The 26,251-nt window shown below is 40.6% G+C and overlaps 3 protein-coding genes across 27 annotated transcripts; all 3 read right to left on the bottom strand.

Moving 5' to 3' along the window:
- Positions 1 to 6,149: 6,149 nt before the first annotated feature.
- Positions 6,150 to 13,062, bottom strand: LOC112274316 (transcription factor GTE1). Of its 23 annotated transcripts, none has more exons than XR_016499824.1 (12): positions 11,995 to 12,303; positions 10,464 to 10,563; positions 10,126 to 10,221; positions 9,719 to 9,876; positions 9,189 to 9,392; positions 8,835 to 8,912; positions 8,367 to 8,594; positions 7,991 to 8,098; positions 7,538 to 7,596; positions 7,246 to 7,364; positions 6,875 to 7,028; positions 6,150 to 6,736 (listed from the first exon to the last, which is right to left on the bottom strand). XR_016499824.1 is itself a non-coding variant. In XM_090245849.1 (11 exons), the coding sequence occupies exons 3-11, from the start codon at positions 10,184 to 10,186 to the stop codon at positions 6,575 to 6,577; spliced, it is 1,212 nt and encodes a 403-aa protein (XP_090101975.1). In that variant the 5' UTR covers positions 10,187 to 10,221; positions 10,464 to 10,563; positions 12,891 to 13,062; the 3' UTR covers positions 6,150 to 6,574. The 23 variants fall into 23 exon arrangements, 19 of the variants coding, with proteins under 19 accessions (XP_090101975.1, XP_024359475.1, XP_024359476.1 ...); XR_016499821.1 differs by lacking the exon at positions 11,995 to 12,303 and adding an exon at positions 11,065 to 11,206 and having other exon boundaries at positions 8,319 to 8,594; XR_016499823.1 differs by lacking the exon at positions 11,995 to 12,303 and adding an exon at positions 11,065 to 11,206.
- A 539-nt stretch (positions 13,063 to 13,601) lies between these two features.
- Positions 13,602 to 17,084, bottom strand: LOC112274319 (ras-related protein RABH1e). Its single transcript, XM_024503716.3, has 8 exons — positions 16,905 to 17,084; positions 16,513 to 16,769; positions 16,329 to 16,391; positions 15,636 to 15,706; positions 15,283 to 15,371; positions 14,835 to 14,946; positions 14,481 to 14,571; positions 13,602 to 14,307 (listed from the first exon to the last, which is right to left on the bottom strand). The coding sequence occupies exons 2-8, from the start codon at positions 16,591 to 16,593 to the stop codon at positions 14,170 to 14,172; spliced, it is 645 nt and encodes a 214-aa protein (XP_024359484.1). The 5' UTR covers positions 16,594 to 16,769; positions 16,905 to 17,084; the 3' UTR covers positions 13,602 to 14,169.
- A 640-nt stretch (positions 17,085 to 17,724) lies between these two features.
- Positions 17,725 to 23,110, bottom strand: LOC112274315 (uncharacterized). 3 transcript variants are annotated; one of them, XM_024503697.3, is made up of 10 exons: positions 22,922 to 23,110; positions 21,244 to 21,540; positions 20,930 to 21,149; positions 20,535 to 20,806; positions 20,249 to 20,411; positions 19,082 to 20,135; positions 18,893 to 18,956; positions 18,642 to 18,771; positions 18,370 to 18,483; positions 17,725 to 18,206 (listed from the first exon to the last, which is right to left on the bottom strand). In XM_024503697.3, the coding sequence occupies exons 1-10, from the start codon at positions 22,981 to 22,983 to the stop codon at positions 18,141 to 18,143; spliced, it is 2,442 nt and encodes an 813-aa protein (XP_024359465.1). In that variant the 5' UTR covers positions 22,984 to 23,110; the 3' UTR covers positions 17,725 to 18,140. The 3 variants fall into 3 exon arrangements, with proteins under 3 accessions (XP_024359465.1, XP_090101969.1, XP_024359467.1); XM_090245843.1 differs by lacking the exon at positions 22,922 to 23,110 and adding an exon at positions 21,954 to 22,097; XM_024503699.3 differs by lacking the exon at positions 22,922 to 23,110 and adding an exon at positions 21,825 to 22,057.
- Positions 23,111 to 26,251: the final 3,141 nt, after the last annotated feature.

Raw genomic sequence — 26,251 nt, 5'->3', positions numbered from 1 at the left:
ACTTTATTCGTTCATGTAGACATTGAGTCCAAACATCAGGATCATTTAGATCTATAATTGGAGCTAGCTTTTCACGTATTGAGCTGGATAGAATTAGCTCCTATCTATACAACAACTGATATGGACTATAAGCTGCCAAAGATGTTTTTGTTTGAAGCAATAACTCATTGCAATCTATGGCAATAACAAGTCTCAATCACAATGGTTGCCATGAAATAATACATACTTTTGTAACTTATATTTGACAGTGTGAACAATCTGTTCAACTAGGCAATGTATCTTAAGATGATTTCTAAATGCGGTACAATGATGTATCAAAGCTTTAGTACATAAAGCTTCAAAACTTCTAAAAAACTCTCTTCTTTGATTTATTAAGACTTTAGTAGGTGCTTCAAAACGTGAGAACATTCAATCAAAAAAATCCATAGCTACCAATTTTGAAGGATTTTATAATAAAGCCACAAGTTTGATCTACTTGCTAAAATGTTCTACCATCACCACATGAAGTAACAGCAAGTGGTCTAGCAAAGTCCAAAAATCAACGATAATCAAAGTCTATAATAAGTAAAAACTTCAACTAAGATGATAAAGTATTAAAGCTTGATCTAACTCAATCACATACTTCATATCAAGAAACATATGTGGCCATGTGTTGATACAAACCACTTCACTAATATTGATTACGTAATATAGAATATATTATGCTCATTCCAAAATGTCCAAATTCTTCATATACTTGGCATATTAAAGAGGCTCTTTGATCTGACCTTGAAACTATCTACTTAGCTCCATCAAATTTTAAATAAAATAACAAATTTTTCTTGCAATAAAATCTTGTTATTCGATGGCTAGTCCTATCTCTTTTCAGATTAGAAACAATTGAAGGAAATATTTCCTATTGAAGCTTATGCAAGTCTATAAGATCTTTCCACACATGGCTAATTACTTGATTCTTCTTCAATTCTTCATCTAAATTGTGGTCAAGAATCATGGTTGCACAATTTGATATTAAAATCAAGTATGTAGCTTCATACCATCTAAGAACTACTTCTTGATCATAATTTCCATCCCATCAAGCTCCAATTAAGTCTTCTTTTGAAGAACATGGATTAGAATCAATTTGTTCTTTTAGCCCTTAGATAGTTTGTATCTTCCAAAGATGTATCAACTTCTCCTTGGATTTGATCTTTTTTCTTCACCATAGGCTTAAAGCTTGAAATATCACACTCCTTAAGAACTAAAATAAGCTTGATGTGTGTCTCCCAATAATATTCTACTTCATCAACTCAAGTAAGTATTTTTCACTCTATTTTCCATAAGTTTGGAGTGCCTTCTGCTCCAAGTGTTGTAGTAAGAGTTCAAAGGCATACTACTCATTGAAAGTGGGAGACTTTTGACGCTTCTCCTTTATCCATGTTTGAAACTTAAGTTTCTAATTTGGTAAAGAAATGCCTTCAATTCTTTTTAAAAATATATCTTTCACCATATTACGAGGATCATCTTCCATCTTATAAAATGTATCCACCTCCAAGATTCAAAATCTTTATGTAATATCTAATGTTGAAATAGGGTGAAAATCCTTGTTAGTATCTACTCTTGGTCTGAAGTCCTCAATGTGGTTACTATCTAAGTAGTCTAATGAAAGAAATCAATAATATCAATTTCTTATATACACCATAAAAAGACTACTTAGATACCTGCAACTATCTAAGGGCTAAAAGAACAACTTGTACTTCCAAAAACCACCAAGCTTTGTAATTATCTAATAATCACTTTCAGATTACTAAAGATTCCATATATCTATAAGTAGAAGGATGTCATTAACCATCAATTCAACTTCATTCCTATAGTATGCCTATCAACACAAACTAGTACAATTACAAAATGGGATAACCATGGAAAACCTTCGAGAATAATACTCGCAACTAGAAAAAGGTGTCAAAAATGAAATCCAAAAATTTATACCAAATCCTCATTCTTAACAACATTTAAGTAAAAATCAAAGGTGAATCAGAACAACTAACACTCACTTACAGTTGATGGTCACAAATCACAAAATTTAAGATAGTAAAAGATAATTGAAATAAAATAAAATGTAAAAAAGTGAGAAAATTAAAAACTCACTTAGAAAGAAACCGACATTTAATAATGCCACCTTAACATTCCAAATGACCTCCAATTCAAAAATTGAGTATGATAATAAATTCTTTAGGCCTCTTTTATATAAAATTGACTAAAAAATAATCAAATTTGGACTCCATATGCACTTAGAGAGCGCTTCCAAACATAATATATAAAAGTTTTGGATATTTATTTATTTATTTATTTTTAATATCTTATAACCACGTAATGATTGTGAAACTATTACTATTGGATCTATCACCATAAGGGCCCTATGACTGTAGGTCCTATCACTGTGTACCTATGATTGCAAAGGGTCTTGTTACCATAGTCATACCGCATGATTTACAATCTGAGAATACATGGAATATCTAGCTATAGAGAGTTTACTTTTAACTTATTAGCTAAGCTCAAATAAGTGATTTATTCTACTTCTAACTTCTATACAAAGTCTTAGCTCTCAAAACCTCTTTACTTTATATAAAATCCCCAAATTGTAGCAAAATCTCTTAAAATATATTTTTCATGTAAAGGATTTCTTCTTTCTAAAGTTTAAAAATTCATATCACTTGATCCAACTATTCAATTTCTTTCAAATTTCCAAATAGTGTAGTCCTTATGTTTAAGCTTTATTACAAAAAAAATAAACCATAAATTCACTACCAAACTTTTGACATCTTAGAAATCCTAGTAGACACTATAAATCCTAATCTACAAGCACCTACGTACTATTTTCTTTATATCTTGAAAATCCAAAACTTAAATGCCACAAAATTTAAGCATAAAGTTTAAAAATATGATTATATACATTTTAAGAAATTTTGAACCAAAATCTTATCAAATTGCTTAAGATATAATTTAAAACACAACGACTAGTGAATTAGGTCACTTACTACTCTTAGATTATAGTGCTGACTTCAAATTCTAATATCTCTTCTATCTTAACTTGGAATTCATCAAATAGTATTTAAAAAGTATAGCCAAAAAAGTTTTTTCTCTAAATCCGATTGCTGATCTCTTATTGCTTTTGGTACGCATATGTTATGTTTAAAAGAGTGATAGCAGGTACAAAAGCATTATCTTAACTTTGAATATCCATATTTTTTTTACATAAACTCCAAATTATATAAAATTTACACCAAATCCATAGCCAAAAACTTGAACTTTCTGATCCTAGCTTCTCACGTTCAAATGGCTTCCAAAGAATAATCCTAATTCCTAATAAGGCCTCGGACACTCTCTTTAAAGCCTATTGGGCATGGTTTTTGGTAAATAGGAATGGAAATAAAGTTGTGTAAATTCTAATAGTAATTCTTTTAAACAACCTCCTTTTAAAACTATAATCTAATTATATTTTATAATTAATTAAAATCTACTAATATGGCTCTTATCATATTACTTAATAAATTGCATATCAAACATATAAACACAATGTTTTTAAATGGTAGTTAAACTACACCATGACACCATGCTTACCTAAGGCTATGACTTAACACCTTTAGCCATAGGAGCATGCCATGAGCTGTTGTTGGCTACTATTAGCTGCAGAATTGCCTTTATTATTTTTGTTACAGTTTATATCAAATCATTATGCCACATTGCCAATGCTTTGTATTAAACTCCTTTGCAATAATATCCAAACACGTTGCAAGCTCTGCCTTGTTGCATAGTAGTAGTACTACCTCGAACTCGTCATGCAGTTCCAGTACCTCCTTGCCTTTTGATTTCACATTCCTTGATTGTGACTTGTGATTGCCCAACGCCGCAATCCGAGCTCTTCTTCTATGACCTTACCTTGATATACTCTATTTGGTGACTTTAGTTTCATCCCAACATCCTAATATCTCATTCCTATATCACGGAATATCTGGATGCAATATTGTAACCAACATCCAACGCCATTGTACTCCGCTCTAGTAATGCAATAATAGCCCAACAACTTTGGGACCCCAACTATACTCTCGATTGGATTTCAGCAAGCAGCAAAATAATGCCCAAAATTCAATAGCAAAATACAAACCACAAACCATTTTTTTTTTTTTTTTTTTTTTTTAATCTACTTTATTCTAACTTCCTATACCACAACTTGAAGAGAAAGAGAGATTCTTGTCAAGTGAAAGATTAAAAATCTACACCAAACTAAATTAAGCTATCTCTCACACCACAAATGAGGAATCCTAGAATGCAAGTGTGAAAATAAGAGAAATCCTAAAGCTTTATTAAATGGCTCAAACACCATAGCTAAAGAAATCCTTACAAAAATATGTGATTCTTTAAAATCAAGCCAAATGCATGTTTACCATTATGATCAAAAATAATATTTTAAAGTTTATTCTATGTATAATTTCAAAATTGCATAATTATGTTACTAAAACAATCCTAAGTTTTGAATAAGTGATCTGAGATGTTTTGTAATATCAAATCTTGAATATATGTGTACATGTTTACTTGTTATATATATATATATATAGATAGATAGATAGATAGATATTCTTTTAATACTATTTACTTTATCAAGCATCAATTAGAAGTTATAAATGATGTATTTGAATGCTAACCTGGTTTTATAAAAAAATAAAATATAAAGTCTTCAAAATATTAGATTATCTAAAATGGTATGACTTATTTGTATATTTAATAACTTCAAATTCGCTTATTATATATTTATGTAAATAATAAAAAAGAAAGACAGTTGAATTTCATTTTTGCAGTTGTCTTTATATTAATTATTTTTAATAATGGCATGTCAGTTTTACTATTATAAATTTACAGTAAGAAACAATATGTGATTAACATATATTACAAGGATCTGGATACTTTTTCAAAAATGAAACTTTAATCAAATAGATACTTATGAACATGTAAAACTAAGATCCAAAAAAAATTAATAACTTGTTTTTTACCACATTATATACGTTTGATAAAATTTAGTAAAATTCTTCATCAGTTATTTAACTTGGAATTATTACAAAGAGATGACAAAGTAAGTTCTTCTATTAACCTTCAAACATGAACAGGGAGGGACCTTTAAGCCCTTGTGACAAGCTTCTCGGACATGGAGTGGTTATTCAAGTCATAGTGGGTCACCCACCCAACACAGAAAAGCAAGCAACCAAGCAAGCTCAAAGGGAATAATCATAAGAATATTCCAGAACCACACGCCGCCCCCTTCTCGGACGGGCATCTCCGTACCTCATCGACAATAACCGATTCGGTCCCGGAATCGTCGTGCGAGCATCTGGAATGGTCCCAACGAGCGGGCCCGTTCTCACTCAGAACCGGGAGTGGTCTCAGCCTAAGCGACCTTGTGGGGAAGTTGCATGCATGGATGATGGTGCCGCTGTCATGCGGCAAGTTTTCGGTGCCTTCTCGGCGTCGATGCGGGATCCTACATGTTCATGAAGACGTGAGCAGTGTGCTGTGTTGCGTTGGAGGAGGAAAGATGCTTCCGAAGCTGGTAACAAACGTGAGTCATGTGTCTGTAAAAAGCAACAAATAGACCACGTTGTTTTGAATCAACAAAGAACAAAGCTGGGTAGCGGGTGGATCCTGCTGCTGCCTTGCGCACCAATCCAGCTCTTTGAATTGGTGGGGCCTCAGTTAGCACAGTTCAAGAAGGTGGGCGGTGAGGAAGAGCTTCTGGATGGGGGCAGCAGGCGACAATGGATGCTGGTGCAACGGCCACATCGCCCACTAATCAAGTACTTTTTGGAGTTTGTTTGTGGGACGTAGACGCAGCTCTGTAGGGCCAAGTGAGACTTTGTAAAGCGGTGTACCAAAAAGCTCAAGGATTTTAGCTGCTGAAAACCTGGTAGTAGGCTTCATCAGCTTCCTGAGCTTGCGTTTCTGGATTGGAAAATTCCAGAAGAGTTACGTTGCCAGTTGGGAGCTTCTGGTTTCGAAGAGGCGGATGTCATGGTTGAGTTGAGTAGAAGGGGAGTCACGGAACACTTGGTTACAAGCAAGTACAAATGAAACATTTGCAAGAAGGGATGGATGCCAAGAAAGTGGCATCGGCAACAAAAACATTCTGATTTAAAATTTTGTTTTCGCGTAAAATTTGAGTTGGAAGGCTCTTTGTAGGCCATTGGAGGATGATTGTGTGGAAGATAACGCACAGCAGTTGTGAAAAAACTTCTATCAAGTTACAGGCTACAAGCATACCATGCAGTATCTTACTCATTCTTCAAGTTTTCCTGCTCCAGATGATAGATCTACAGTGTTAGATCCGCCCATCCGCAAATGGGTTATTAAGGAAATTGATGTGCGGGAAGCATGCTAAGTCTATTGATAGATCGGAAGCATGCTCAAAAGTCTCTCCAGCACCCAGTATAACTGAAATAAGGAGGCCGGTATTAGCCGGTACTGAGCTGCATTGCATCGCAGAAAACTGTTCCTTGCTGCCTAACTAAACAAGGTGGCGTGGACACGCTCGATGGATTAAGGGATCCAATCAAGGAACGGTGACCTTCTTGCTACGCTTGCTGGAGCTTTTGCTATGTAGAGAGCTACCATTGCGTTTGGCAGCCTGGTTCCTCGGCGTAGCCTGGCGACCACCCGACCCGCTTAATACCGCCTGCACGTATCGCTGCAACCTCCAGAGTGTTGCAGGGTCCTGGTTCTCACAAGATTAATCAATGTTATGTCTCAGTATGAAACATTGTTTGTCTTACAGAAAACTTGAGCAATAAACTAAGAAGAGGGAGGTGAATACATGCACTTGCGAGGAAAGAGAAACAAATGAGCAACGTACTTGGGCGTCGATATCTACTTCGACTTCGTCGGAGTTCATGTTGAACGAGGGGTTTTTCTGTGCAATGATTTGAATGACGTGACTCAAATTATCAGGCGGCAATCTCCCTAAGCTCTGCCCCAGATGCCTTCTTTCCTCTACAGACATTGCCCTGCTGCTAGATCAAAATTCTTTTGTCAGCACAAGCGTCAAGATTCCATAGCCTTCCAAGCAATCTCTGGTAAACCAGACTTCGTCAATGTATGCAATAAAGTTAACAATGACTAGCAAAGCCTTTTCGTAACCGTAAGGTTACAAAATACAAGAGACATTAACTACAAGCTTTGCATCACATATAAAAACCAACGGATTGAGGCTTTCAAATTTGATACCATGTTGTTCTGATATGGATATCACACAAAATTTAGAACATCTCTACAGTGTTTCTTCGCTTGAACACGTCCCTGATGTTTGATAATAGGTCTTTCATGTGGTTTGAATCAGGGCTTCACTGTTTACCAGGTGACATTGGTTTATGTATGAGCATAGAGAGCAAATAATATCTCTCAAAGCGCAATATTCATAAACGAAGCTCCAAGAGCTTATCAGTGGTTCATAACTACCAGTACTATGACATGGATCACAATTAACAAAAATAAACGACAAATAATTTGGAGAGCTGACCTCAACTTGGGAGTTGCTTGTTGCTTCAAATCTTCTAGCTGCTTATCAAGCTCCTCCAACTGTCATTCCATGGCTAGATTGTCAAAGTCTTGCATTTTGGTTAAAAGAATACCAAAATTTCTATTGACTCTAAATTCACCACGGTTCAGTATTCTCCTGTACCAATTCATGGTTATATTCATGACTCTAATGAGAATTGGAACATCAAAATAACCAATTCTTTCATGACAGTTCACTTACTCCTCTCATTAACATAGAGAAATACCAAAAGTGAGGGAAATTATTTTGAGCTCTTCACTTAATTACGTTATCTAGGAAATTTTAATCTCTCTTCCTCACTTAAGGAATCTCCAACCTATTTCCTCATGGACTCAAAATTTGAGATTTACATTCTTAATCCCATTCACCCTGGGTTCCTGACAAAACTCAATGCAAACTGTGGTTGTAACTTACCTGAAGTGCATATTGTTCAGTCAATTCTTCTGTATCTATCTCTTCCACGGCCTGGACTCCTGGTTCTTTCGTCCTTACTTCATTGTCTTCCTGCGATTTTTTCGACTCCTTTATAAGAGACATAAACGTTGTCATCAGCTCAGAAAAAATAAAGTCCCAAGGATTAAGAAAAATTCTCAGATTTTACATATGGTACACTCAACTCACTAATATCAATAACTAACTGAATCACAGACGTCCACATAAAAGTGTCTCCTAAGATATTTAGACTTATTAAGCAGGCAATGAATCCCTTGAGATCTCAGCTTGCTACGAAGAATGTACTCGCCATCAGGAAATGAAGGTCATGGTCAACAATTCCAGAAAAGATGTCCACCTCCTCGTGCAATTTCGGTTCTACAAGAGTCTTCCATTTCTCCTCAAATTTTTCTGACAGTGTTTTAGACATCACATATACGTCAGAACCCTCTGGATTGTATTTCATAGCATTTGAGAAGACCAGCCGCACGTCTTGATAGACTTCCTGAACATGCTGGTATCCCGAAGCATCTTTTGCATCCATTTTATTCTTTATCGTGCCCAGGTCCATTGGCTTTTCGATGACCTGTTCCAGAAAAGCTCCAAAGCCTTAGAAAGATAGATATAAAAATATTTGCTAATAAAAATTCAAAATTTGATAGGGTAGCTCATGCTGGCTATGCCGTGTAGCTGACAATGGCATGGTACATACTTCGTAATAGCGAGTGTTCGTCAAAAAATGTACATTTGAAAATAATATGATTCATGCCATAAACCCTGATGCAAACTTATATATATATATATTTTATGAGTTAAAATTAAGTACCTCATAATAGTCATGTAGACCCAAGCCCTTGACATCCACGGGCTTCATGAAAGGCCAAGCCCACTTATGCGAGGATATCTGAGGAATGTACGAAGTCATCGTCCCATCAGGTACTAAATCACACACCTCTATAGCTCTTTCTACGACGTCCAGCACCAAACCTAAAACTTTGACTTCGTTTCCAAAAATTACAAGAGTTTAAGATTGAATCATTAATGAAACTTCAGAGAGGATGACATACCAAACAACAAATACTAGGAGCATTTATTCATCCAGGAAAGTCCTATGCAAAGAGTTCAAGAATAAACCACAAAGTAAGAATAAGTAGGTTCTGGCATAAACGCTAAAATGCACCTGTCTCAAAATACTTAGAACCTGTCGCATTAGTTCTTGCATGCGCTTGCTTCGAGATACATCCCGTCTGCTTATATCTAGCATAGGCTGCTGCTTTCTAGTGAGAGTTCCTTTGTCACGGTCTTTCACAGCGGTACATAATTTCCCCTTGCTTTTGCGCTCAGCATTCCTCTTTTGAGTTACTTCAGCGACCTTCCTCTCCATCTGCAAAATTCCCATGAACATAGATTCGTTACATATCTCAAAAAACAAATATCATAAATATGAGCATAACGTTGTGAGGAAACCTTCGAAGCTTGTGCCTGTTTCAAATCAAACGATAGGTGGCCTAGTGTACAGAACTGAAGCACTTACCGCAGTTACTTGCGCTCTCCTATGAGATAATACAATTTCCTCCAAAATAATCAGGATATAAGCCAAACCTGAAGTTCTCTACATGAAATGTGTGACAATTCTTCTATCAAACAGACGATGAATTGAAGATGAAAAAAAAGGTAAAAAATGCAGACTACGACAAGTAAGTGGAGTACCTCTTCAACTTTAGCTGTCAGAACCTGAACTTGTTGCTTCAGAAGAATTCTTGCAACGTCTGAGATTTCTGGTACATCCTCATTAGCTCCAGCGAAACTGTCTCTGACCTGCCCGATTGCAGTTGGCAATGGCGGTCTGCCATCTTTAGCTCTTACACCTGTTACATGTCCCCACAACAAGATTAGATGTTACTTTTAGTGTGCACCCATATCCATAAAACCAAAATATTATTCTATCATTCCATTCTCTGGTCCTGCCCTCAAACTTCAGCAGACTACACCTTAATCCTCGAACAGGTGGAGTCCCACACTTGAGCCTAAGATGGAAGGTACCAGCTATAGCATGATCTCGGACAACGCCCAAACATGTTGCACTAATATGTCTTAAAGAAAGTTAAATTGTATACCTCGTCCTTCCTGTGCGAGTTGTGTGGCCTTCTCACCTTCGGCTCCAATTCGTGGTTTCATTTTCTTTCACTCTAGATATACAGAGTTACTTGATCCTGAAGCAAACAGTGGACTTACTGTAGTTACATGAACAAAACAGACGCGAGAATTCCCGCTAAGGAGTAGCTCCCATAATCCACATTCCTGAAAGTCTCACATCTTTGAAAATATCTTCATGAATCTAAAATGTTCAGATACAGATTCTCCATGATAGTGTCCAAAATGCAGTGAGTTAGATCACACTCGAAAAACGTGCTTTAACAATAGCATGTTAGAAGAGATCCCCAGTGCAACTCACCTTGTGGATGATGTCCTGCGATGGCAAAGAACATGAGACAGAGATGGTCTACATGCCGACGGTAATTCAGAATTTGGTCCCCAGGTTGGACACCCAAAATCTGCAATAAAATACCATATCGCGTCAGAAGTGTCCATTAATTCGCAGCGCCCACGGCTCGATCATGAAATTCTACGGACGCCCTTCACTGAGGTATGTTACCAAGACATGATAGGTTCCTGATACTTAAGCCCTAATTCTCAGAAACGGGTCCAGATTTGTCGACTAAACCTCGTTTTCACTTCATTTGGCTCGCTCGGAAAGCATATGGACAGACTTCCCGAAGCACGAATAGCGGCTATCGTAAGCCCTAATCTCATCCACCATCAATGTCCTCGAATCCAAAAAAAATACTTGGTCACAATCAGGAGAGGTTCAAACTCTGGTATGGACCTAGTCGAGAAAGCTTCAGAAGCAGAAAACCAAAAATCATTCTAGTTGGAGAATCCTAATTCTCATTTGTGTAACAAGACCTTCAAATAACTTGGCGATAAAGAATAGATGGATGGGCATGTGGTAAGGAAGAATTCGGTAGAGAGAAGAGGTTGAAATAAGAGAGCACCATGAAGAAAGCTGTCGGAGATATTCAAACCATACGCTCTCCTTTACACAGTAATCAATCTTGAGATCCTCATACCAAAAAAAAAATTGAAGGAAAAGACACGTACAGATGGCTGTCATTCCTCGCGCGACCTAGAGAAAGGGGTTAAGGCTGCTGAACTCAAATTATTAACTCCAACCTTCCAGCAATGTCCAGTATCTAGTAGCACAAACACCTGATACTTGACACTGAAGGTTGGAGAAACAGAACGACGCGAAGACAACTTCGTGTCGTGTAGGATACTTTCTTGGATGACCACAAAACTCTTTACTCTTCATGTGACTCATCCTGGGTCATATTGTCCACCTCTACAACCAAGACAGCATAGAGACATTATTTACTCAAGGCGAAAGGAAGCTTCGAGAAGATTGGAGGAATCCAACAAGCACCGCCTTGCTAAAAGAAAGCTCTGACAACAGTTGACTGTGAAGCAAGCCACTCAACACCCTATGATCACTGCAGAATGCACAGGGGGGGGGAGGTGTGAAGTTGGTGAGTGAATCGATTCATTACATCAAAATCCAGCACATGAGAAAATCCCACAGGTTACGTATCTCTAAATCCCGAAGCAGAAGCATGGGATGCAGTATCGTGTACATCTGCACAATTCTCTACAATCGAAAAAGGCCAAGCAAGAGGATCAAACTAAGTTGCGAGCCAACATTCAAAAGCAATCAAACCCAAAATTGAAAGCCAATTCTCAATTCAAACGGTTGGTCCTCGAGTTAAAAGTTTTGAGGGACTCATAACAACCCAAACATTGTAAAGCATGCAGGAAACATGAATGCACGAATTCTCCACAAAAATATTAACATGTAGGCAATTAACTTGAGCAAATGTACATCAACTCTTCTCGGAGCCTCCCGTCCGAAATTTAAGGATTTCCACTACCTGTTTGGATTTTTCTTGCTCAAGTGAGAACTCGCAACAATGTGGTGAAAATGTACGAGATCCCAGAGTCAGGTTTAGTGCACAATCAGATAGTCGGACAACCACCGGTATTGTCATGGATACAAATGACTCTCCAACGATTGCTATGGGAAAGGCAAATGACCTTTCCCATTTGAGGAGTCTGACATTGAGAATGGATCCTAAAGGAAGTGACTACTGCGTAAAGAAAAGAAAAAATTGCAGTACGAAAAATAATCAAGTGAAAAGATCGTTGAAGATCACTCCTGAACCCATCCAAACTGGGACTCAGTTGTAAGGCTCTTGCTGTGGGACCTTGAGAGCAGAGGAGAGACTCCTCATAGACGACTCACTGAGCATTCATTTCTTTGTGGGCAGAGTTGCGGCCCAAGATTTTCACAGTGAAATTAATAAATGCCCTAATTCAAAACTGGTGGACAATAACCCCTCAAATTCCAGGGAATTTATGCGGCATCGATCAGCGAAGACTGAAACCACCAATACAGTCATGACCAGGACTGAGGGTTGTGAAATTACTGCCGACAAAGAGGAGACAACACCTGTGTAAAGCAAGATAGTTGAAGAAGTGTAGGATCTGGTGACTAGAATCTCATAGCCAATACTGCGAAGTTCCAAGGCTCTTGAGCGACTGAAAAGCATGATAATCATGAGGAAGATTGCTTTTGCAGAATCGAATGTGTTCATCAAGTTTGAAAGGCGAGCGTAATACTGTAAACCTTGAATACGGGTTGGATGACAACAAATATAAAATTGGCACTTCTAAACGTATATAACAGTGGTGTATGTTGATGACCATAGAATCGGGGGACTTTCATCTGACGAATTCGATGTGTTCTAGCTGAGTACTCGAGCAATACCTGCGACGTGAGTTGCAAACACACTCCAAAGCATTTCAAAAGCAGTTTGCCGCCAATGCAATGAACGAATTGGTGCTAGACTGCGGAACTAATCCTTCACTGATGTAAGTCAACCCAAGGCCTAAACAAGACTTGCTTTTCGTCTGCCGCAAGAGGAATCAAATTCAACAACAGTCAGAAAGCCGGAACTTCACGGAGACCCAGTGAACAATAACAGTCACATACTGCAAATAATCTCCAGCTGTACATCTGGATACAACGCATTCATTACCTAAATCATTCATTAAACTGAGATTCGTACGTCGATTTACGATGGCAAATTTTCCTCTTCAAATCTGTGAAGATCGCCACCATTTTCATCAGCTATTTGTCAAACTTCTTGTGCTTCGAAGTGCGTGTAGGCGTGGTCAACATGTAATAGCTAGAGCTTCAGGACCGAGGCCTGCAACTTGCAAACGTACTCGTTGGCGATCATGTGGTCCCAGTCGTGATGGCGGTGCAATTTCGGATACGGATTCTGGACAATTTCCGACGCCTGCTGGATCTCAGCTCGCTTAGTTGCTGTTAGTTCTACAATTGCAGGTTGACATGGATGCAAGAAGTTTTCTCTGAAGGTCTAATTTCTGAGCCTCCATCTGACCTCAAGGTCATCCAAATCAGAGGAAAACGTACACTCTCCAAATGAGATGCAACATCGTAACCAGACTAAAGAAGAGCCTAAACACGCTGGATCAAAGTATGCGAGTGAGATTAGATTAGAGATCCATTGATCAAATGCTACACAATCACAGGTAGACATCTAAGTTGCAAAAATTTCCCGCTGTAAATTATCACTGCAAAACTCCCTAACAAGACGCCCCCCAGATAAGTAAGCGCATTGAAAATACAAGACCATCAGTAATCTCATTCTTTCACGTCTTCACCTCAAGTAATCCTAACTAGGTCGCATATGTCAACCTCTATCCAATTCATTAACACATCTATATCGAGCTCGAACACAATCTAGTCGAAAAGTTCCTATAGTAAACCTTCAATGCCTAGTTGTTCAATCCGCTACTAGCATAATTCTGATGTGTCTCATCTGATGCCATCAGGTCTCAACGGTACAAACTCCGTAACCATGGCTCGAGCTGAATTAACCCTTGAACGCAAGACCCTGTACCTCAAAGTGGAGCCAGTTAGAAATCGAGTCTTCATGAGATTTTGTAGATAGTACAAAAGTTGCAACTTGAGGAGGAAAAGTGTGCCTATATTTCAATATCGAATTCTATCTACTCGTTCAGCATGAACATGCTCCAGCTTTGCTATCCGCCTGTGCATTCGAAGTGGACTTGAGGTTCACATCGACCAAATCATCTTTGCTGGAAGATAATGCCTCCATCCCGGGCAGAGCTGCTGCGATTTTCCGAAAAAGGGCCTGCACGAAATTGACCAGGAAGTTCCTACACGCTTCAGGCAACTAATTTGATATAACTGCATGCAATAAACGTGGTTTTCCAATTGAAGAATTCTCATCAAATTGTATAGCAAACGCAGACCTATTTGAAGTCATGGAACTTATAGCAAATGCAGCTGAGAGGACATATTCACCTTGATGTTAAATCCAGCTTTAGAACTAGTTTCGATGAACATGACTCCAAATTCCTTTGCCTTGGCATCCCCTTCCTCTATTGAGACTTGCCTGTACATTTTCCAGCAATTATTATTCATAAGAACTCACATTGCGATAAATTCTCCTTTTAGCAGCCAAACCAGACTGGACTTGAAAGTTTCAAATGCACAGAGCAACATAACATGTTCGAAGAAAGATGGCGAGACGACACACTGGGGCACTCAGTGTCCAACAGAACATTTAATCCTACTGAATCCACCTAGGACATATGTTCATGAAGACGGATTATTTAGCACTCCGACAGGAAAAATTAAGCATGTTAATCTACTCACCTCTTATCAAGAAGATCAGTCTTATTGCCAACTAGCATAATAATAACATCACTCCCACGCTCCGTTCGTACTTCTTCCACCCAACGAGCTGTATTCAGGAATGATTGCCGATCTGTTGCAAAAACAAATAGTGAAAACATGCACCTTCGTTGAGCAGCTTGAAGACAACAATAGTCTTTCTTTCAGAAATAGCCATTTTGAAGCAGCTGTCCTATACTTATTTATCTAAGTTACACACGGCATTACAGTCCCAAATTCAACACTTAGTACTGAAACATGCAATTGCAAACATCATTCCATGTAAACCAAGCAAGAAACCAATGTATTTTATCCCGTGTCTGGTTCTAATGCACAAGATCTCTACCAGCAACAACAAATAATTAAATAATCAAAATAAAATTGCGTTTAACATCAATTCTTGGCGATTAAAATAAGATGTAAGACTCACTTGACACGTCATAAACGACCACTGCGACTGATGAATCACGGATATAGCTAGGAATTAGACTTCGAAACCTTTCTTGCCCTGCAGTATCCCTACAACAGTTCAGCAGGGGAAGCAACGTCAATTGGTCTGCCAGAGGAGACAAACCAGTAGGTAAAGTTCATCTCTGCTGCCCCCAAACAGAAAAATTGTTGCTCGTCAGTAACTGAATAGAAGATGCACATCAAAATGCAAACCTAGGTCATTTCGTCTGCATTAATACGATGATTGGAAGAGCAAAAGTTAATATAGAGAAGAGAAGTCTGCCAAGCAACGTGATACTATACGAAAAATATAGGAAAGGAAACGCAAGCTACCAGAGCTGTAGGCGTACAGTGCGATCCTCTAGGTACATCGTCTTTGAAAGAAAGTCGATGCCGATGGTTGCCTGCATATTTCACATTTGGTTATAACAGAATCACCCAAAAATTCTGAATTTTCATGAAATTGAGCAACATCCTTAAACAACCACGTGACCAAATGAAGTATCCACAGGTTGATACTAGAGCTTCAAGTTTCAACGACTGAGGTGCAATTTGGCACGGTTCAGAACAGTACTTGAAGGAAATTGTAAGGTCAGAATAGTGCCAGGTGTAGTTGCTTCCCATTGCCAAAAAGATGAGTTAAGAAAATAAGACTTAAGAGCAATTTTTTGAAAAGCAAAACTAAACAGTTGACGAGAATCAGAAAAGGGGAAAGTGCGACGTTTAGAGAGGACTATAGCACCAAAAAACATAGAAATATTATTGGGATTCTGAGACAAAAACAGAATCCATGTGAAGTCCATAGGAAAGGAGGGATCGATGACGCACTAGAAGCGGGGAGTGTTATAGACAGTGAAAAAAGTTTAAGAAGAGAGCGCATATCCTTTCTATGCGAAGACTCAGTCACGAGTTGTAGCGAAAATGCACACTACGAAGAAAGAGAGTGCTGACCAAAACCCTGCAATCCGCGCAGTGGGAGAACATGCAATGTACGGCACAAACAAACGACGGCATTGCTTACATTACCTGGTACGTGTTGTCAAACTTGTCATACATGAAACGTGTGATGACACTCGTCTTGCCCACGGACTGAATCAACCATTGGCATCCCACATAAACCTATCAGAAAGAGAGGCTCAACTCCAAAAAAAAGTTTAAAAAACCTTAACAATGTGAGTGATGATCTCGGCAAAAGGAGCAGGAGGCACACCTGATCACCGAGGAACACCAGTTTATACTTTGCCAACGGCGATACTGTGGTGGATTGTCCGCTCATCCCCAAGGAACCCATCTGTCCCTGTTCTTTCAGAGATCCGTCACTTCAAGGTTCGCCTTCTGTGTTCTCTTGGTTGCGAAATCACAACCAACCCCTCTGAATCCTACAGAACTCCTTCTCTACCACCTCGTGCCCACATCCTCCAAAATCCAACAAGCAAGCCTCCAACCTCTGGAAGTATCCACCTCACCCTGACACAGAGCAAACTCCGGTCACTTGTCCCGTTCTGACCACAGATCCAAACACATTCCCCGCCTCAAAACATCCACAAACCTCATTCGCAAGTCAGAACCCGATTTCTGAAAAGCACATCCAATTATAATTACCTCCGATTCAAGACCTCATGCACCCAATACCCCTCTCGTAAACCCTGGTCTCACCTACAAGTGAGGAAAAAATTGCAATGCTTCTAATAGGCATTAAATTTATCAGACACGCTGAACATCTGAGAATGAGTAAAAACAAAATGTGCACCCAAGCGATGAATCGTCGACTCAACGATCTGGTAGATGAAGAGGACAAAGCCAAACGACGCGAGCCATCTCACTTCTTATCCAACCTTCTCTTTTCCGTCCCTTAGCTACGAATTTCTTTTCCCGATTCCTTCCATCAATCTATTTCCATTCTTTCAACTTCTCCCCCCCATGTGCCGAGTTGATGACGTCCATTACCGCACGATTTAAGCCATGCAGTGGCATGTCACGATTTTTACTAGGTTTTTGTCTGGCTATAGTAGGATTTTTGTCTGGACATGACGACGTTGACGCAGTTGATTACCATTTAGGCTTCCGGAACTGGAAAGAGCCCACGTTTGGATTCCGCAGACATTGGATTCTGAAACCCGATCCGAAATATATTCCCTCTCATGCCCAACAAAATGTGCGCGTTGTCTGGGGAGACTCCAAATCGCGTAAAAAACTGATCAGCAAGTATCTACTGAACTCGCCTAACCCTCGATCGAAAGACTTTCGGGATTGTTGTCTTGATGCACAGAACTGAAATAATGTCGAGACTCAGCTCAGTTATGGTCCCTCACATCTCGCATTTCTCATTCACCTCCAAGCATGAAGTTGAAAGAATGAACAAATGAAGCACCAGAAATCCAAACTCGGAGACAACCAAAAGTATTGCAAAGAGATGGGAATCTGACAGAGGAAGCTGAAAGTCGTCATTTCCCTTCGTCCGCTGGGGACATGGTACAAAATCATGTGTATCAACATAGGATACAAGTACAGATGTATGCCTGTCACTGAATCGCAGTCAGGCTTCACCATCTAAGAAAGTCGTCAATAATGGTCGACATCGTCAAAATTGTTTGCTCGAGCACAGATTAGTACGGGGAGAGTCACCGCATCTAGTGCATTCGGTCTAGTGATTAAGTTCTAATTGCAATAGCATGTTGGTCTCTGTTAGTACACTAGACTACTGAGTAGGTAAGCTATCAATTTGTGTTCTCTGGATATCAATGTATGTATAATGGGGGCTGCGTCGCCACCCTAAATCCTGAGAGTCGGAGACCTAACGGGGACAAGAGCTCATATCACAGCAGCAGATGGATTCGATCAGTCCACCCAAGTGGCGCCTACCATCTTAGCAAAGAACGTATAGGCATCTGTCACTTCGTCGATCTGAAACGCAACAATAGAGAATTGAGCATTGATTCGTAGTTGAGTTGATATCACAAGGTCACAAAGTCCTCGGAAGCTGTTCCATTACAGGCTTGGAAACAACTAAACTCAAATGACTTCTATTGCCTCCTCCCTGATCGGAATATGATTGAATACCACTCACCATTTTCTGAGTAGGTCGGCCAGCTCCATGTCCAGCTTTTCTATCTATACGTGCAATGATAGGGTTCGTTTGATATAGTTTCGTCGAGCTTGTGCAAAGTGTATACTGCAGAGTCTGCACGCCAGTTGTCACCCACAGGAAAATCACCATCGTATCAGTAAGAAACGGAACTTATTTTATTCTCCTGAGTCTACAATGTTCAAGTGGTAGTTTGAATCCAATTGTTACAAGTGAATGTGCAGATTCGCTAAGCAGTATTTGGAGACAAGTACCGCAAGTAGCTTCAGAGAGTGGAGGGGAACCACTCTGTCGTCATGGTCGGCAGTCAATAGTAAGATCGGTGGATATTGAACCCCTTTCAGCTTCTCCCAAGGTCTCCAAACGTTGTGAATCGGAGAGTATCTGTAGATAGCAAAGTTAGATCGAAGCCACAAGGGTGTACGTAAGTAGGATCTTTTCAATCCATGCCACAACGTACTGTGCGTGAAGTAAATTGACTATTCTCGGAGTGAATGAGCTGTACTTGATCAAATTGTAGAAATCCTCCTCTACGTCCGAGCAACCATAATCGGAAATCCAAGCGTGTCCTGCAGATAGCCAACAGTCTCATTTCATTAGAAAGGTGTCAACAGTGATTCTCAGATCAGCCAGGAATTGAATAGTGCGTTAAGCATTTCTCTGAAAAATACGATAACGAGTTGTTGGAAATTACCAATTGTGAATTTATGAAAGCGGAGCATGTCCATGACGCCAACGTGAGCCAAGGCGCAGCCGAAGAGTTCAGGCCTCTGATTGATGCAGGCTGCCACGAGTAGACCTCCATTGCTGCCACCTTCAATGCACAGCTTGTTGGATTGGGTGTAGCCCTCCTCAATCAAGTACTCGGCACACGAAATGAAATCGTCGAAGCAGTTTTGTTTATCGCGAAGAGAGCCAGCCTTGTGCCATTCCTCCCCGTATTCGCCACCCCCACGAATATTGGCCACTGCTAACACAGCACCATAGTGCCGGGCAAGGACAAGACGCGACACGCTGAAGCTGGGGGTGAGGCTGATGTTGAAGCCGCCATAGCCATAGAGCAGGGCAGGGTGGTTTCCATCTTGGACCAGCCCCTTCTCGGAGATGATGAACATGGGGATTCTGGCGGCTTTATCCTTGCTAGTGACGAACACCTGCTTCGTCTCAAACCGGCTGCGATCAAAGATTTGCGACCCAACCTCGTGCAGGACGCGCACTTCGGGATTAGGGGTACTCAAATCGCACCGGTAGACGGTACCTGGAATCAGAAAACTGGTGAAATTGATAAAAATTTCGCAGTCCTCGCGTCGTCCCGAGGTATCCGTAACGCTGCCGATCTCAAGCGGGAGGCGCCACTGGAATGCGCCAGTGTACAGGTCGTGGATTTGAAGCAAGTGCTTCACATCCTGCATGTAGCAGACGAGCAGCTGGTTCTTGTTTACACAAGTCACGCTAGTGAGGACGTCCGACTGTGACTCGAGGATCACGTCCGACCACACCTCAGGGTTGTTAAAATCAACCCGCGACACTTTATATCTTGGTGCATTTTTGTTCGTGAGGAACGTAAACACTGGTCCGTCGTTCGCCACGTACTGGTACTGGGCTTCGAGGTTGTCGATTAATTTGGTGAAGGACAGCATAGAATTCGAGTCTTTCAACAAGACCAAATCCTTGGTGAGCGTTGAAACGTCGTAGTAGTAGAGCCTATTCACGGGGTCGCATCCTTCGCGGATAGACAGCAACAAGTACTGTGGGATACAAAGCAAACGCGCGTCATGGATATGCAAGGATTTGCAAAGAAACCTACACTATGCTTGATTCAGCAACTCCGAGGTCAGTGTTGGCAGTGGCAAACTCCTACCTGGCCATCGCCGGAAATTATGGCTGAGGACTGCCACGCCGGGTGCTCCAAGTCCCACCAGCACAAAATGTCTTCCGATTGATCAGTGCCCAGGTAATGGTAGTACAATCCCTGGAACAAATTGATGTCGGTCTCGGTGCCCACGTCTGTGCCTTCCATGTTCCTGAAATCACAGAATTTTCATTAAGCTTCGTCGAAATTCCTAAATTTCGAAGAGAAAAGCGAAAATACCATATCAAGAACTAAAAATATAAAAAGACGTCGAAGAATGGGAAATGAAAGATACTTAGGCTGCGGGTAGCGATTGTAGAAGAAGCCTTTATGGTCGTGGGTCCAAGCTATGGACGTAAATTTGACCCATGAGAGGGTGTCAGGTAGCACAACGCGACCCTCCACGCGCATTACTCGGATGGTGATCCAATCGCTCCCGCTGGAGCTCAACCCGTAGGCTAGAAATTCAGCATTCTCGCTAAACCTCTTAATTGCGAGCGCCACCGTGCCGTCGTCGCTCAACGTGTTCGGGTCTAGCAATACCTCCGCCTCTCCGTCCACTGAGTCCTGTGAAGCCGCATCCAAAATCCTCGAACTCAGACTGAAATCTAGACTTAAATATCACAGGCGGCCTATTCCATTACGAATCATCACACAGCGGCGGCGAGACGGAAAACTGGGGGGCTGTACCTGAATGTACAAAATGTTCTGAGACTGCAATCCCGGGTTGTGCCTGAAGAAGAAATGCTTGCCGTGTCTGTAAGGGCAGCCATAGCGAGGATAATTGTACAGAGACGTGACTTTCTTCTTCAATATCTCCCGGTTATCACAGTTCGCGAGCACGGTGTTAGTCAGCTCTACTTGCTGGGCAACAAACTCTTTTGTTTCGGGTGCATCGGGGTCTTCCAACCTGCACACCGCAGTAGCAATACAGTGAGGCCATAAGAGCAAGGGTATAATCAATCGGGAGCTTGTGGAGAGTGACTGTGATGAGAGGAATTTACCAGCGGTAATGATCGACAATTTCGACTCCGTGGTAGACGTCAACGGATTCATAACGGCGAGCTCTGGGGTATGGGAGCTGGGAAAATTCCAGGTCCATGTTGGATAAGGGAGATCCCACAGACCCCATGGCGGCGGAGATCGCCTGGCGTACTGCTGCTGATCCTCCTCCTCCTCCTTCTCTAAGGAACGGCTGCATATGAGTACGCTGAGGCACTGGGAACAGCCCTTGCGACAGATTTTGATTGGAACCGACAGTGCGGCTTGAGCTACTACGCTCGCATCCAGAGGAGAACAGCCTGCATCGTCAAATTCCACGGTTCCAATGGATGTCAACATTTGAAACCGCTCATCACCAACCGTAAATCTTTGTCCTCGGCGGTGAGGCTAGATAGCTAGTTTTGCACTGGATACTTCCCGATAGAATGCATTCAAACAACGTCGTTCAATCAGTTATTTCCATGGAGCTAGAAATTGTGAGCTTTAAGAGAGAACGGAACTAAAACGAAATTAAGGCGTCAGGACAGGAGCATTGACGTGCTCGTATGAACTAAAATCTCACAGTAAACAGCAACCGATTCACCTTGCACTCCCAGCACCGTATCCAAACGTCGAAGGGGAATAGACGCAACTGAAATCACCCAAAAATCTTCATCCCGAGTCTACCATTACAAAGAAGACGAGCTAATTCAGGAATGGGGCTCATTGACACCTCGTTGTAATCGGTGAAGAATAGATTGATTCATTGTATACCACCGCATGTCCGCCTCAATATGTCGCAGGGATAAGCTACGAGATCTACACACAATTGTGAGAATATTAATGAACCAAGTCCGCAGTCGAACGACGTTGCTACATTACTCCCTGTCCAGCTCCGGCTCATGGCAACTCCCATTACACGTTTACGAACTTTGCGCGTTGCGCAGCTAACTTCGGGGAAATAACTGTTGCTTTCTTGCTTTACAACCAACAAGAAAGAATGATTCCTGGCACCCATCATTCATTCTTTCTACTTTTCACTTTCTCGTTTACATCAGAATATCTCGGCGTCACTCAAGCGAAGTAGTTAAGCTCACAAGCCAACCAACGCTCGTCATCCAGAAGCGGCCAAAACTCTGCAGCTCCGGCAATATCATCAAACGCCGCTTCTCTGTTCACCTCAACTAGAGAACCACGAGTGAGGTAGCAACCACCTCCTACACCTAGCACCACGTAAGAGTTTGTTCGAGGGAATTTAATAACAACCACGGGGGACATCGCGTCACAAACATGCGCACAAAGCACGTACAGGGGGAGAGGGGAATCAACCACTCTACCGCCACTATATCCTTACAAAAGGCGATACAACAGAAAGGAATAATGTGGTTCATGTACGGTGCAGCATTGCCGTGCCCGCCGTCCAGTTGAATTAGGCACCACAGGTGCGTTCAAGCCCCAAAAGGGAGAGTTTCACATCAGAAAGCTCATTCTGAGGAATATGCTTTTGTAACAGTCAGGCAATGCACTGCATTACAGTGTGTGTGTGTGTGTGTGTGTGTGTGTGTCTGTCTGTGTATGTATGTGTCTCGCTGAGGGTGGGTGTGGGCCTCGACACCCTGCAGCACAGCACGATGCCACCCGAGCAAAAAGCCACCACACCCCAGCCTTGAATCCCACCCACCCACTCACTCACTAACTCACCCATCCACCGCCCCCACTGCTTGCTTGCTTCCAATGTTGTTGTAGTAGTTGTTGCTGCTCATACTACTGCCACTGTTGCTGCAATTGCTCAGGTTTTCCCCTCCTCATTCTCCTTCTTCTCCTCCTCCTCCTTTCCCATGTAATAAAACTGAGAAGGAGTGCGAATCCTTTACTCTCCCCTCTTTCTTCACTTCTTCACTTCTTCACTTCCACGCTGCGGCTCGGCGTAATCCACTCTTCATTAGCGATCTTCGTGACCGTTCGCCACCTCCTGTTCGCATCTCGTTCCTTGGCACTGAGAACTATGGGAACATGCCCTGCCATTGAGAACCGACATTGCCCTTTCTGTCTCCCGTCTTCTCTTTCTCTCTCTTTCTCTTTCTACCTTTGTTTGTCCTTTTGTCTGTTTGTCGAGCTTTCTTCCTATGTTCCGTGCTTTCTTTGTTCCTTTTCATTTCCGTAAAGAACTGCTAATGTGCTGATGGGGGGTTGTACGTGACAACATGAGGCTTTTGCCGATACTGTACGAAATTATGGTTAACAAGATATTGTGGAGATATTTGACATTAAACAGAGGGTTGAAATATTGTTGGAAGAGAATACCCTTATGCTCTATGAATTTAGCATGAATCTATGAAATATTATTTAAAAAGATAATGTTATTTCTGTTTTTTTTTTAAAAAAAAAGCAAGTACAAGTGTGAACCATTTTACACTAAAAACCAAAAAGAAGTTGAGGAGGATATAAATTTTATCTTATTAATTGTGTGAGAGAATAAAATAATACAATTGTCTGACATTGTCATGGAGATATTCTACTGATAGTTCATGAAGTATTTTCTTTATTATTATTTGTAGGAGTATAATAATTCCATCATTAATGATATTTATTGGTCAATATCATTATTGTCCAGTAGATTGTATATAAATCATTTAAGTTAACAGGGGAATAACTTAGAAAATAATGAACAGATATATATGTATATATATATATATATATATATATGTGTGTGTGTGTGTGTGTGTATTATTTTTATAACACCAGTATAAATGTGTCATAAATTGTATTATGATCTACTCAAAGACATGTGCAATTTTATTTCCACAAGCGTTTCAGTAATCATCTCGTGAGATTCTCCTTGTTGACAAATACAAAATAGACATTGGTGATATTTGATTTGATGCCCGATTTTCTATGATGTTTGTGTTATTTTTCCAACATTTAGGAACAATTAGATTGCATTGCAAATAGCTAAAATACTAACATACGGATTTCATGTAAATTTTGATTCGTCCTGTAGCTTATGGCCTACACTACACACACATGTAATTCTAAATATTTATAGTGGACCTTTAAAAAAACAAATTTAAGTTTAAATTTAATACTATTGTTACAAGATTGGTGTACCAAAGCCTGCATAACAAATAAAACTCCATTTATTATCTCTAGCACAGCCAAGTAAAAAAAAACTAATTAATGATGCGGCAGATATTCAGCACTATTTCTAAAGCCCAACCCCCTTTTCTCCCCTATTTGAAATGGAAAAAAAAATGGGGGAGAAGCCTGGAAATCCAACAACCCTGCCCACAAAAAGACTCGCTTTCCAAACCCACTTTTTCCTTCTCCACCGATTTCTACAAGTTGAGAGGTCGCCAATACAGGAGGCAATGCAAGAATATTGAAATAAATCAGTAAATTAATAAAACAAATGTATAATTAAGAAGCATCCCAGCCACAAGGGAAAAGTGTCTAGTAGTCACCCTCACAGACACAACTTACGAGCTTCTCCTCAAAAGCACAACCTTTCCTTCACTACCTCCTCTTCCTAAAATAGAACCAACAAACAACATTCTTCACCATCTTTAGGAGACATGATGATGAGTATCATAAATTACATGAAACTATTTAAAGTGGATGGACGAATTGTATTAATGAGGGACACCGTCATGAATCATTCATCCATGAGCAAGAATTGAATTCTATTTTCATGGCCATGATGAGAAATCATATTTTTTCTAAATTAAGATATAACTGTAGGTTGTGCATAAATTTCAACACGTGTCTAAGCCCTACTAGTGGATTCTTATTAAAGCGCTCATAATATTAATTACGATCACAATTAGCACGGAAAACTTAATGCCAAGCCTGAAGATTGTCAAGCGTTGTTGTCCTCTCACTAGTGCGCACCCATCCATCCACTAACCGACATTCATCCGCATAGAGCGGGGTCTGTCAGAAAAGGTCCTACCTAGCAGGGCTGTGGGAGGGGGAGGAGGTGACGGGAAAGGAAGTAAAGCGGGGCCTGTGGGGCGTCAGAGCTGTAAAGCCGTGAACCCTGCAAACGCAGAATCTCCATCATCATCTTCATGCGCATAGTCATGATGATGATGATGGTGGGGTGATGATGATGGTGCATCCCCCCCTTCCACCACCTCTCCCTCTTATGATGACGCCCTCTGCCACGACGACAAGGTCGAGGATCTCGGGCAGCTCGGGCACGCCACAATAGATCCTGCAAAAAAGCCTGCACTACCCCGTCCCGCCCCGCCTCGTCCCGGCCCGGCCCGGCTCACCCCAGACCTTTCCCTTCCCCCGTCTTTAAAAGTGATGGGTTGTTCCCATTCCCGAATTAGGGTTTTTTCGTTCTGCCACCAATGGGCTGGTGTTATAGGGTGCCTGTAAAGGAAAGGGTAAAATTACCACCCACGCAGTTTACGACAAAGTAAGTTACCCCCCTTGGGAGTTACTAGTCAACCCCTGGGTGAAAATTTCGGACCTAAATTAGTAATGGGTAGATTAAGCTCGTGGGTGTTGTTGTTATAATGATAATAATAGTAATATATTTGTTTATTAACGTTGTGTTTATTGTTTTTGGAATGATTTTTTTGTTGCTTTTTTTTTTCTTTCTGTTACCTGCTTTGTCAATTAAAAGTTGGGGGACAAGTGCCTCCAAATTCGAGCTTTCTTTTCCTCTATTTTCATCGTGATTGTCATGGATCTCAACATGGGGTGTGGATAAAGCACCAGGTTGAGGACTTTTTTTCTTTGGTTCATTGGTTAAATTATTCTGCACTTGAAATTATTTGAGTCCATGATCTCTACAGTTAATGCATGATTTTTGTTGCTTTGAGAAATAGATTCCTTGGTTGGTTATATAAAACATTCCAACTTTCAGCAAATATTCATTTCTTAAGTGTTTGGCTTTCTATGAGTGTATTTTATTCTTTATTGTGGGCCATATTCAAAATGACAGACTTGTTACACTTTTTGTTGCATTGGTCACTAAGATCTATAGACTTACAAAACAAACAAAAGAAGAAGAAGAAAAAG

Source organism: Physcomitrium patens, chromosome 21 (assembly GCF_059467195.1).
Source record: "Physcomitrium patens ecotype Gransden chromosome 21, ASM5946719v1, whole genome shotgun sequence".
Lineage (NCBI taxonomy): Eukaryota > Viridiplantae > Streptophyta > Bryopsida > Funariales > Funariaceae > Physcomitrium > Physcomitrium patens.
Note: the sequence above shows the minus strand (reverse complement) of the source record. Positions and strands in the feature narration are given on the sequence as shown.

Bases quoted from the DNA above. Each gene is read 5' to 3' on its own strand.
- LOC112274316 (XM_024503707.3), bottom strand. From the start codon at position 10,186: ATGAAACCACGAATTGGAGCCGAAGGTGAGAAGGCCACACAACTCGCA. The intron at 9,877-10,125 runs GTATACAATTTA...GACATGTAACAG, and splicing joins ACTCGCACAGGAAGGACGAG to GTGTAAGAGCTAAAGATGGC. The intron at 7,597-7,990 runs GTAAGTTACAAC...ATGGAATGACAG, and splicing joins CTGAACAATATGCACTTCAG to TTGGAGGAGCTTGATAAGCA.
- LOC112274319 (XM_024503716.3), bottom strand. From the start codon at position 16,593: ATGGGTTCCTTGGGGATGAGCGGACAATCCACCACAGTATCGCCGTTG. The intron at 15,707-16,328 runs GTAATGTAAGCA...TGAAATATGCAG, and splicing joins AGTTTGACAACACGTACCAG to GCAACCATCGGCATCGACTT. The intron at 14,947-15,282 runs GTGAGTCTTACA...TTTTTGCAACAG, and splicing joins GGTCGTTTATGACGTGTCAA to ATCGGCAATCATTCCTGAAT.
- LOC112274315 (XM_024503697.3), bottom strand. From the start codon at position 22,983: ATGAGCAGCAACAACTACTACAACAACATTGGAAGCAAGCAAGCAGTG. The intron at 20,807-20,929 runs GTACAGCCCCCC...GCGGCTTCACAG, and splicing joins AGAACATTTTGTACATTCAG to GACTCAGTGGACGGAGAGGC. The intron at 18,207-18,369 runs GTGAGTGGTATT...GTTGCGTTTCAG, and splicing joins GCCGACCTACTCAGAAAATG to ATCGACGAAGTGACAGATGC.